The following is a 12,894-nucleotide window of genomic DNA, read 5'->3' on the forward strand; positions in this document are numbered from 1 at the left end:
AATATACTGATCCAACGCCTTTTAAGAGCATGTCGCAGTAATCGGCTCTTTTCTCCATGATTTATAACTGTTTCTTCAACCACGAGAACACTCTCATTCACATCTATGCATTTGGGAGACGCTTTTATACAATAAAATGGGTATTAGGGTTATGTTTGGGTAATATTAGTATACGTTCTGCCTTTAATACTCCATAGTTTGTCATCCTGGGTTTCTCTTTTATTCTATTGATTGCGTATTACTTATTTTGACTTGCCTATAACGCACTGCCGATGGAGCGGCACCCCCAGTGACTGCTCCGGGGGATGTGTGTGAGATTTGGTAAATGGCCAGACCCCTGCCAGCTTGTTAAACTTCTCGTCCGTCATCTAGGAAGCGGCCCGCTGGGTTTAGAGGATCAGTGTGTGTCTGAGCCAATCAAACTCCGGCGCTGACCTTTCCCTCGCTCAGGAGGAGATCCGGGGGTTCGCCAGCGGCTCCTGCGCCGGTTTAATCAGTGTGTCCTCATGCTGGGTGTAGAGTTCAGACGGATTCCTTTTTAAAATCAGGGAAATGTCAAGGAAAGTGATGCTGTGCGTGTTTTTCAGGGGACATGCGCATTTATACAGGCGACTGGTGGCCAGAATAGTAATTGACCTATGGCTAAGCCACGCCCCCAAACGTGATGAGCCAATCACAGTGCGCATAGCTAACCCAATACACTCAGACATTCTCTGCTTCCACGTCCATTGAAATGCATTGCAGTTCGTCAGTTTTCATTAGTTTTTATGTTTTTTCTTGTCATTTTAAGTTTAAAATGGTCAAACGGTGTCATGGGGCACATCAACTCCGACACTAGGTATCCCGAGAGGCTGGGCGACGACCCTTTCCCAAGCCACATCTCAGCCGAGATCAGTGTCTGCTCTGGGTTAAGTTATGCGGTAGACCACAACACCAACTAAACGTGGATAAACTAAACAAGGATGTCTACATCTGTTCTGAGGAGTCAACAACGTGTTTGAACGTTATCTTTAACATCTCTAACGTAACGTCAGCTTCTAGCTGTGTTGTACATCATGTCACTTAGCTTCATTAACGTATCTGTAAATAACCGAGATAACAAATGTTGTGCTGAATGATTCATGTAAATACTGTAGCAGCACACTAGCGGAGAGGTAACGTTAGGCTAATCTCGGTAAAGATGGTCAAAACGCTTGTCCTGGAAACGTATGCAACTTAGACCTGTACATATATTTAATTTGATCATGAACCATTAATTACATATTGAAGCACAACATGTTAGACAACTTTCTACCAAAAAAACTGGGGAACTTTGTGTTTTTTTTGCGGTTTATCACGTTTACACTGACATGTACATTTTTACGTGGAGCTGAAGCTTTTCATCGACCTTCTCAACAATAAAATTATTAATATAACCCTCCAATGCATAGTTACGGCTCTTTTGGTGCCTTCGAGATGATATATAATGTTTCTGAATGTGGACTGTGTGTCCGAGTGAGTGGAGGGGGCGTGGCTTAGCCAAAGGTCAACTGTGGAGAGGCTAGCGATAACAAGTTAGCCCACAGTCCCTTCAGAGCGTCTCCAAAGACACGCCTCCTAAAAAACACATCACGAGAAACGGCGTTTAGCGACCTCATGTCTCGAAGCACGTAACATTACAATAATAATGAGCGTGAGCCACGTACAGAGCTGTAGTTGCACCAGCTGACTGCTGCGGGTTCATTTCAGCGTTGATGCTGTTGATCTAGAAACGCATGAATCCGAGAGTGAGGACGTGAACCGCTCTGGGTTGCCATCTCGTGATTACGGCGTGGTGTGAACACAGCATAAGCTTGATGCTTCGGTTCTGGAGAAACTGTAAAAGCGGCTTTGTCATAAGTCGCGTTTCTATTATCCTTCAAATTGCGCGAATTGAAAATGCGCCCAATGGAAACGTGTCAAAATGATGACAGGAACACTGTATTCTAGACCTCAAAGAAATGCCACCCTCATTTCTGCTTCAAGATCTTGAGTTAGAAACACAGAAACGCACAGGATAAGAGTCTTTCCTTGACATTAATGATTGGACAACACACACACACACATCTCCTTACATTAACAATAATGGCCAGTGCGGTGGCTGAGATACATATGTTGGACATCCTATCATTGGATTCGAACCGAATGCAATAATTGGATTAACATTGTTTCGTTCCCGAGACTTCCAGAGAAGATGCATGTACATGTTTTAATATTTAGACCTCTTCTGTTAATGATTGCTATCTGAGTTTAAACCAGTGTAACGCTGAAAAGTGTTTATTAAATGTTTATAAAACAAACTGCCTAGCCTACCTTTTAATGATAAAATCATGATGAAAAAGTATAATAATAATATACATACAATACAATAATATATGGCCCCTCAATATCACACATATATATCAAATTCTCCGGGGAGAGTTTTGCGTTTTGTTTCATAAGTTAGTGGAATATTGCAGATGATTCTGAAACCATAAAATATAAAGAGAAACATTGCATTAATATCATGTGTCCCTGGACCACAAACCCAGTCTGGAGCCGCACGGGTATATCTGTGGCTATAGCCAACTATACATTGTATGGGTCAAAATTATCCATTTTTCTTTTATGCCAAAAATCATTAGGATATTAAGATCATGTTCCATGAAGATATTTAGTAAATGTCCTGCCGTAAATATATAAAACATGTATTTTTGTGAGTGAATGCAGACAATCGTGAACATAAATGCACAACTTTAAAGGAGATTTTCTCAATGTTTAAATTTTTTTGCTCCTCAGATTCCAGATTTACAATAGTGGTGTCTCGACCAAATATCGTCCTATCATAACAAACCACACATCAATGGAAAGATTATTTGTTCTATTATATTATGATTTATAAATCTCAATTTCAAAAAATGAGTGGTTCTGTGGTCCAGGCTCACATTTGCGGTTCATGTATGTAGTGTGTTTACAGTGTGACCCGATGTGTGTCCTTTGGCAGGCCTCTGGTTTGACCTGGAGATCTCGTACAACGGCTCGTTTCTCATGACTCTTGAAACCAAGATGAACCTGACCAGACTGGGAAAGGAGGGAGACAGCTTAGGAGAGCAGGGGAAAGAAGGGTAAGAGGACGGAAGACGCACGTTCCTTCTCACTTCTTCCAAATATCTAGGCCTCTTCTTTGCGGTTTTTTTTTCTGTGTTCCTTTGATGGGTGATTTTTCTGTTGGATGTATTTATCATTTCCTCTTTTTGCTGTTTCCGCTGGACTCATTTCTTTGTGGATGTGATCTCGTAATGGTGAGTTGAATCAGGGCTCTTCTGAAGTCTCATTGTGTTGTAGACGTTTATCCTGCTTTCCTCCACATCCGCTGTTCTGTATGTGCGCACACAAGCTCTCTTCCAAACCCTGGGTTAAGCCTTGGTGTCTCAAACACTCAAGTGATTCCTTAAAGTGTCCCCGCTCACCAGGGTTCGGAACAGACCTTTCATTTTTATGGAGAATAGTTGTTTTACGGTGTGTTGCGAGCGCTTTGCACATCCCCTCGCTCTCAGAAAGCCAGTTATGATGGGAACATGGCGCTGAAGCTCTTGTGTGTTTGACCCACTAGAGCCAGACCTCGCGCGTACTTCCTGGCCGACAGCGATGAAGAGTCATCGAGTGCAGGATCCTCTGATGAGGAAGACTCTGCCGAAGTGCCTGAGATTACAGGAGTGGAGGGGTGAGATTGACAAACTTCACTGCTCATTTCTGTGTTTAACTCACGATGTGTTTAACAGTAATATCCTATACTAAACCTAAACTAATATTGACAAACTATATCATTTGAAAGCTTACAATCTCTAGTTTGCATATTTGGTGACTGATAAATTCAAAATAAATGACAGAGGAGCCGTAATTTATCAATTTGCAACAAGAATATGTTCATACTCCTAAAACGTGTTCAGACCTTTATTTTGAAATAGTGATGAACATGAAAAATCATGAAAGAATGGTAGAAACCTCCGTTTGTTTTCATGACAAGAGTTCAAAAGATCGCATCCATTCAATTCTTTTAGAAAAAAAGCTCTGAAAATGTTTTAAATATAAAGAAAACAATAATAGATTCAGCATTAGTGATGTGTCAGCGAGCTATAATGCACATACGGGATCTTTTGTGTTTCTTAGAGGTTTAATTTATTTTAAAATCTGCCAAACTTCCAACACTACTTCTGAATAGGATGTCTACTTCATAAATTGTATGAAAATTTTAAAAATAATGGTTCAGACTCAAACCACATATGGAGATGGAGGCGCCGTTATATGGGCAGCAATGTCCACTAGTGGAGAAGTGTGGTACTGCGCCCAAACTACATCTCACTGAACGCTTATTTCAAGAGATATCAACCTAACATTTGAAACACAACTTGTTCAGATTTTTGACTTTGATTCTTTTTGCTTTTTTAGAGTCCTCCAGTTTTTTATATATATATATATATATATATATATATATTTTTTTTTTTATATAAAATACGAATAATTAATTTTTTAACATTGTACATTTTCACAAACTCAAACTTTTCTGTTTAACTTTCTTAATTTATTTCACTTCTACAAACATCTGCCAAATGTCTTCTTTAAAGCAAGACCAATCTTACATCTATATTCCAAAGCATTCTTGAATTACAACCATTTAAGTTCGAAATGTTCATTTTCATGTCTATTAAAAACAGGGGGTGCACTTAAGGGGTTAACAGGTCAAAATGGCTAAGTTTACATGCTACCAAATAATCCGTTAGTAATGGGATTGACGCCGGCTCAATCGGACTGGAAAGCCTTCATGTAAACGCCTTAATCGATCCGATTGAGCTTGATCCCAATTTAATTTTGATCGGATTGAAAGGAGTTGTTTGTTCAGGGTTCCCACGGGTCCTTGAGAGTTTGTGAATCTGGAATCAAGGCCCTGGAAAGCCTTTGAAAACAAACATAATAGATACAAGTGCCTGAATTTATGTTGTGCACTAAGTTTTCTGGAAAAAATTACTTATTATTCCCTCCGGTGTGTAATAATGTGTTATTTTGCCAACACTTTGTGGCATGTAGCTTGCTAGATTTACGCTAGTTACTGGCATTTACGCGTTACTTTAAGAGTAGTTGGCCCATGGTTTACTCCCCTCAAGCCATCCTAGCCTTTATATACGGCGCTATACAGGACATTACACAAGTCTTTATTTGTTGAACACCTCCAGATGCACTTTTCTCACTTCAAAAAAATTTATTTTAAAGGCCGCCACTCTATTTTAATGTGAAATATTGCATTTGTTGAAAAATAATATTTGTTCTAATGAAAAAAAGTATCTCATTAAAATTGTGCAAATATTGCGTAGTATCATAAAATCCCTTCAAAATGCTACATAATAATCAAAAACTATTATTGAACAAAAATATATTAAATTGGTTTTCCTGGAAAAAAAAAGAATATTTCGGTCGGCTTCGGTCACTTTTGACCACGACGGAGCCGAGTGTGACCCCTAAATCAAGAGGGTTCAGTCCTTTGAGGGTATTGGACCTGGAAAGTCCTTGAATTTGAGGTTTACCGAGATGTGGGAACCCTGTGTATTCCTTTTCTAATCCGATCGAGAGAACATGTGAACACTTGATCGGATTGAAACTGAAATGACGTAGAGATAGCGTCATGGTGTGAGGAACGAGCTGTTCTTCCTGTGGAATAAAGTGTCTTAATATATAAATGAGTGTCCCGTCATCCTATAATCCTCCTTTCACTTTCACTCGGCGTCTGTGTCCCACCAGTCCTGGTCTCAGACACTCATCCACAGACAGCGTTTTTACTGCGGGATCAATATAAGCAGCAGCACAACGGTTCATACGCTCATAGTCTCCAAATTATGACCAGAAATGGATAAATATTAAGTCTGCTGTTGAAAACAAATAAAGAACCAATGTAGGAGAATGGTTATTATGCGCAAACAGCTAAAAAAATCTATCCTGATTTGAAGCTTGTGACACATCAACGGTCATGTAAACACTACATCCGGATTCATCACTCGTAATGAATTCAGTCCGATTGAAACGGAAGGTGTGCTTGTAAACGTAGCCAAAGATGGGCGAATGTTTACGAGTCAATCTTTTTGAATCCTTATATAGGTTTCTAAACTGCTCTTTTATAGTATTTGAACTTGTTACATGAAAGATGGCCACACACACACCTGTAAAAAACGCTAACGAAGAGCTCTTTTCTGCACAGTTATGTTGGCGGACACCGATCCAGCAAAATCATGCGCTTTGTGGACAAGATTGCCAAGTCCAAGTATTTCCAGAAAGCCACAGAGACGGAGTTCATCAAGAAGAAGATGGAGGAGGTGTCCAACACCCCGCTGGTGCTGACGGTGGAGGTGCAGGAGTGCCAGGGGACGCTCGCCGTCAACATCCCGCCGCCGCCGACAGACCGCATCTGGTACACTGCACTCACTAACACCCTATACACACACACACACACATATATGTGTGTGAGCTTGGACCACAAAACCAGTCACATGGGTCAATTTTATGAAATTGAGAGTTATACACCATATAAAAGCTGAATAAATAAGCTTTCCATTGATGTGTGGTTTGTTAGGATAGGACAATATTTGGTCGAGACACAACTATTGAAAATCTGGAAAATGTAAACATTGAGAAAATCTCCTTTAAAGTTGTGCATTCACTCACAAAAATACATGTTTTATATATTTACGGTAGGAAATTTACACAATATCTTCATGGATCATGATCTTTACTTAATATCCTCATGGTTTTTGGCACAAAATAAAGTTAAAAGGTCATCAGTTTGTGTGTAAATGTACATTTTTGACCGATGTTTTCCGCTTCTGATGCCGTTTCTAGCGAGAAATGACAGTTGTAGGAATGAAATATTAGCTTAGTTCTCACTAGAGCTCCCGTGCTGTAGATCATTACACCGCTATGCTGCGCTAGCTCAGTTTCGTAAGACGCCTTCATGCGTGCAAACTCACTTCCTGATCTCTACAAATCTGTGTTTCTAATGCAGACTTTGAGCTTCATAAATGCATCCATCATGCCATCTGCTGGTCATAACTCAGGACACGAGCCAAGATATCACATGCCTCTGCTCAAAGATTGGATTAAAATGAGTTTTAAAGATTTAATAGCGTGGATGAAGCTCACGAAACCTGTCAAAAAAGTAAAAAATGTACCAAAAATCAACAGATAGAAATAATGAATTATATTTTACTCAAATACAATGAGCTATTAAGGATAGTTCATCATTATTTACTGACAGTTAAAGGGATAGTTCATCATTATTTACATTATTTACTGACAGTTAAAGGGATAGTTCATCATTATTTACATTATTTACTGACAGTTAAAGGGATAGTTCATCATTATTTACATTATTTACTGACAGTTAAAGGGATAGTTCATCATTATTTACATTATTTACTGACAGTTAAAGGGATAGTTCATCATTATTTACTCTTCTTCATGTCGTTCCAAACCCGTAAGACTTTCATTCATCTTCCAAACTCAATGTAATGAACTCTGAGAGATCTCTGTCCCTCCATTGACAGACTAAGCAACTACCACTAGCGCTTCGAAATAGTTCATAAAGACATGGTGAAGCTAATCCATGCGAGTCGAGCGGTTTATTCTGAAGAGAGTCGATGACTTTATATGACTAACAGACTGAATTTAGGCTTTTTATCACATATTATTCACATTCATCAACTCGCACGTTGTTATGATAAACATATTCTGTTTATGTTTGCTGATCAGTGGATAAAAGCCCGAATTTAATCACGCGCTTTAGTCCAAACTTTCTGAAGAGGCTCTATTAGTTTTACGATCTCTTTATGGTCTTTTTGAGGTGGTAGTTGCTTAGTCTGGCAATGGAGACGAACGAAAGTCTGACGGGTTTGGAACGACGTGACCTTTAATTTGTGTGTGAACCAACCCTTAAACCAGTGCAGTGAGACGAATGGTGAAACGTGAAGTGTGTGTGTTTTGCAGGTATGGTTTCAGAAAGCCTCCTCGTCTGGAACTGAAAGCTCGGCCTAAACTGGGCGAGAGAGAGGTCACGTTTGCTCACGTGACGGACTGGATCGAGAAAAAGCTGGATCAGGAGTTCCAGGTAAATGGGTTGGTCTTCTAGGACTGTGAGGATTGCCATTGGCTCTCAGCTCTGGCCCCCCGAGAGCTCGTGTTCGAAGCCTTGGCATTATTGGTGCATGACGAGACTTTACAGGCCGTCGGCAGTTTGATCCACTTTAGGCTTTTGGGTTATCGCTAAAAACAAGCTCTGTGATACACTAAAGTTCATGATACTTGCACGTTTTGTCCATCAAGATAATTAGCACATTATTTTAAAGCCTAAATGCGGTCGCCAGAAGTAAAAAGCTAAAGCTAGGCTTTAAGGCAAAATTGAGATTTTGGGATATTTGTCTTCAATAGCATGTCTTCTTTCAGACTTGTGGTGAAAAAAAGTATGAAATGCACATTTAGGTCTTTATTTTACTAACTTTGTCTGTTTGCGTCTGTAGATTCCTCATAAATTCAACAAAAGTTGGCGTTATAAATCATCATGATTCGCGATCTCTGTCTGCACCGTCATCACACACACCGCTGGAAAGCTCTCTCTCTTCTGTACAATGCTGTCGATCCAAATATGGCCATTTCCTTTTTATCAGCAACCAATCGTAAAAGCAAAAGGGCTGAATGTGCAATCTCATTGGCTGAGGATAAATCTTTAAAGCCCGTTTTCTCAAAATGACTTTTCTCTCATTCTCCAAGTCCGAAATCTCCACTTCAGTCGCACCGATATACACCAAACCTTCCAGTCTTGTGCCTAGTTATATTATGAAGACATTTACTGAGGGATTTGTAAATATATTATTCATAGCCTGATTTATATGACATTTTATTCCAAAAAACATGGCGAAAATCATTTTTTAAGGCTATTTACAGGATAACAAAAGTAGATATCCATAAATCTCTCTGTAATTTTTTCCCATCTAATATGTGAACACAATGAAAAAATAATTTAACCTGGCTTTAACCAATACTCAGATTTCGTTTTTTAAAATATATGCAAATAGCGCATATTTAATTAGATATTGCCTCATTTGCATATTTAAACATTAAATTACAGAAAACTTGTAATTCGTTTTTTTCTCATCTTAATGTAGGTAATAAACTGGGAAAGTTTTATGGTAATATCTGCCAGTTAAAAAAAATTACCCTATTCACCTGTAGCGTCTCGCGTTAAACGAGTTACACCACAGTCCACGAACTCAACGTCTCAAAAGCTGAAAGTTGTCAGAAGCTTAGTGATGATCTAAACACATTTCCCCAGAACGTTAGAGTTAGAATAATTCATAAGAGCACAATTACATCTCCTCGAGCCTCTGTCGGCACATTAAGCCACTTGTTAGCAATCAGTTTTTTAGCGTAACAGTTTCAAAAAATCACGAGTGGGTAATATTTATATATTTAATGTGGTAGAATAAAACGTGAAAGTGTCTTGAGCTTGTGTTCACCACAGAACTTTAACCAAAAACTCATTCAAAAACCCACTGACATCAGGACCTAAAGTGCTAACTCGTTTTGGCGGGAAAAAGATGGCGGATTATGATTGGTCAGATCGCCTGTCAATCAAACTCCCTGCGAAGGGTCAATTAAGAGCTGCAAACCCATAATTACCAGCCAAATACATGCACACACCTTCAAATACACTTTAATTTAAGACGTAATAGTGTACACACGTACTGTGCTGTTCATGACGCCGTCCTCTTTCCCTTCCGCAGAAAATCTTTGTAATGCCAAACATGGACGACGTCTGGCTGCCTATCATGCACTCCGCCATGGACACGCGATCCGACGCCGACGCCTTGAAGGACGAGGACCCCGAGGAATCCCTGGAGGACATGTGAAGATGTGTTTCTGTGTCGAGCAGAAGACGAACACTTGAGGCCCGCGAGGCCAAGACTATGCCTGACCTGAAGATTACAGGTGCCATATTGCCCATCGAACACAGCTGTGAACATACCAACACATCCAATAACTAAAGGAACGGACTAAACTGCTTGCTTGCTTGCTCTTGATTTGATTGGGACAGTCCCGAATGCTCTCAGAAAACAGGATTGAAGAGGTTTTGGTGATGCGTGAAGAGTTAATATGTGTCCTCTACCTCTGTTTGGTGCACGCTGACTTACCAAAAGTCCCGGGGTCGCATGGCACATCTAAACTCGTAGCCCGTAATAGCCCAAGCTGATTTGATCCACGAATCACAGGACTTTTAGTACGACAGGGTTCGATATATGAAGACGTGACGCGTTACAAACACCAGTAAATGGTCATTTCAACCAAACCTAAAAGCCATTTATGATTTTCTCACGATTGTCATGCGCTTCTAAGCAGCAAATACTTGTTTAGACCCAACAGACCGACTAGCGCACCATTTTTCTCTTCCATTCACCGCTGCCTGAGCGCTCTGTGTGGCGTCCGATTATGCAATTAGATCAATCTCACTGTGCTCAAGAGGGACACCAGCCAATAACCCCTCGTTGCTTCGCCACCCCGACTCTAGTGGATTCATAGCGTTAGCATCGGCCCTCAGTGGGTCTCCGGCGTGCTAACAATGCTAATGTGCATAGTTTGGACAGCTAAATGCTCCCCGTATCATTGTATAGTTTAAGTTTGTCATCTAATCAAGTGTGTTTTGGTGCAAATTACCATCACAGAACCCCTAAAAAGATCTGGTGGTCGGCTAATTCACCACGGCTATCCCTTGGGAGTCTCCTATTGGCTTTAAGAAACTCACTTTTTGCATAAATTACACCTCGAATGTGAATTTAAAGCTGCTGTTTTGTTGCTAGGTAAAGAGTACAGCCCATAAACAAACATCCTTGTGGTGTTTCTCGAGAAACGCTATTCATAAACACTTCGGGACTGGCTTTCTGAAGACTGATTCTCCCGGAGACTGAACGGCTGTGTTTAGCAGATGCTAATCCGACTGGTTGCGCGACGCGCTCCACCATTAAACCGCCGTTATACAGGGGAGAAGATATGAAGATGTGTGTTCATGTGGTGGATTATTATTGGGCTAAAAATAAGTGCTATTCTATCTCCGACACGATGAACTCGTATGTTGTGTACATGTGGGGAAGATTGTTGAATGTACAAAGCGTTTCGTTTGGCATATTTTATCAAGTGTTAATATCTGTGTTGGTCATCGTCAGGTTTCTTCTTTTTAACTGCGCTCGCAGGTCATGTGGTGTATTAAATCAGGTAGCTCGTTTCTGTCGGATTATCAGTGGCAAGTGATTTGCCAAATTAAAATATCCTGAATGAATTTTTAACATTCATCCATTATCAGATGCTTCACATGTGTTGCGAGGTCTGAGACAGTGTTTTATATCCAGCAAACATGACAAGGTCTGTATCTTAGCCGGCGCTAAGGTGTCAATGAACGTAAATTGTGGTTCTGTCCACTTCTGTCTTGGACTCGAGTCCAAATAATCAATCCTACATGTACTTTGATTTCAATGTGTTTACTTTGAATGACAGTTTGTGCTGCAATATTGCCATTCACAATTGATCTTTTGTGCGCGCTCTGCCAATCGCTTATTCTTTTGCACAATATTTTATGTTAATATTGTGTTCGGCCATATTGACGACATGATTGTGTGTGGAAATTGATAAAAGGCTTTTGCAAAAATAATCCCAGTGTTATTTTTTTTGTTTAAATGTAGGGTGATGTTGGGATATAAGGTCAAATGGGACTATATAATTATAGTAAAAACTTGAGATCACATGATCAAAATGGGATGCCCTCATTGGTGTGACATCATGAAGTGAGGGAAATTACAAGCTTTTGCTAGTTTTAATAAGCCTATTACTATTTTACACATACTATTGATGGAAACATGACGCATTACTGCAACAAAATCATCAAAAAAGGGATTTACTTCATGTTTCTATTCTCAGAATTGGGTTGTTTTTATTTTGTCCCAGTTTGGGGGGATGGGGAAGTGTGATTTGGACAATGTTTAAAGGCTTAGCGTATTAAGAAAATGGCTAACCTTGCGATAGGGAACCAATGTGAAGCTTTGTATACTCTAAAACTCAAACATTTTCATTTGTGCAAAAGCTAATCAACAAAAATGTTCATTAACTAGCTGGTTATGCTAAAATAATAGCATACTATTAGCAGTTGCTGAATTTACGAATTCAGAAATAAAGTTAAACGTGGGCTCTTACGGGTCAAAAATGGCTCGAAGCATTTAAATAAAAAAACGTAAAAAATCGTAGCTTCATCGGAATGGTCCGAAACTTGGTGACTTTATTGGTACTTGGTATATGAACACCCAAACAAATTGGGGACAGGATTTGATAAGTCTAAGTGGTCGTAAAAAAAATAGTCACACTCAGGACCTTCGGGTCAAAAATGACCCCCATAGGAAATGAATGGGAAATTGGCAAAAATATGAAAAAAAAATTGTGCATACAATCTACAAATCAGCCAGGATGCAGAAAAAAAGGACTCAACAGTGAAGGGGTGAATCTCTAAAACATCAAGAGTGCAAAACAGACAAAAACACACACACAAATGAACAAATGTCATTTCAAAAGCTAATTTTGGGAAATGTGTGAAATAAAAGCAATTAACCACACAAACAATAAATTTTACAAATATAGTCTTTGAGAATCTCTTATATATTAAAATCCACAACCTGAAAAAAAATAGGGAAATATGTGCAAAAACAAGAATTCACAAGCCTTTCTTAAAATATGATATTGCACAATAATTATGCTCTCTACATCCACCAGATGGCACCAATCTGACTTCAAAAATTGTTTTCTATAGGCCTAGTCTCTACT

At 39.5% G+C, this 12,894-nt stretch overlaps 1 protein-coding gene across 9 annotated transcripts in view; it reads left to right on the plus strand.

The window, feature by feature from the left end:
* Positions 1 to 11,828, plus strand: part of tex2 (testis expressed 2) — a 70,729-nt gene extending 58,901 nt beyond the window's left edge. For 6 of the 9 annotated variants that reach the window (XM_079633110.1, XM_079633113.1, XM_079633115.1 and 3 more), the window contains 5 exons: positions 3,002 to 3,122; positions 3,611 to 3,721; positions 6,245 to 6,454; positions 8,026 to 8,146; positions 9,819 to 11,828. In XM_079633110.1, coding sequence (XP_079489236.1) covers positions 3,002 to 3,122; positions 3,611 to 3,721; positions 6,245 to 6,454; positions 8,026 to 8,146; positions 9,819 to 9,944 — 689 coding nt within the window. In that variant the 3' untranslated portion in view covers positions 9,945 to 11,828. The remainder of the gene's footprint in view (positions 1 to 3,001; positions 3,123 to 3,610; positions 3,722 to 6,244; positions 6,455 to 8,025; positions 8,147 to 9,818) is intronic. The other 3 variants (XM_079633116.1, XM_079633118.1, XM_079633117.1) reach the window with 1 other exon arrangement.
* Positions 11,829 to 12,894: the final 1,066 nt, after the last annotated feature.

Source organism: Phoxinus phoxinus, assembly GCF_949152265.1.
Source record: "Phoxinus phoxinus genome assembly, chromosome: 1".
Classification (NCBI taxonomy): Eukaryota; Metazoa; Chordata; class Actinopteri; order Cypriniformes; family Leuciscidae; genus Phoxinus; species Phoxinus phoxinus.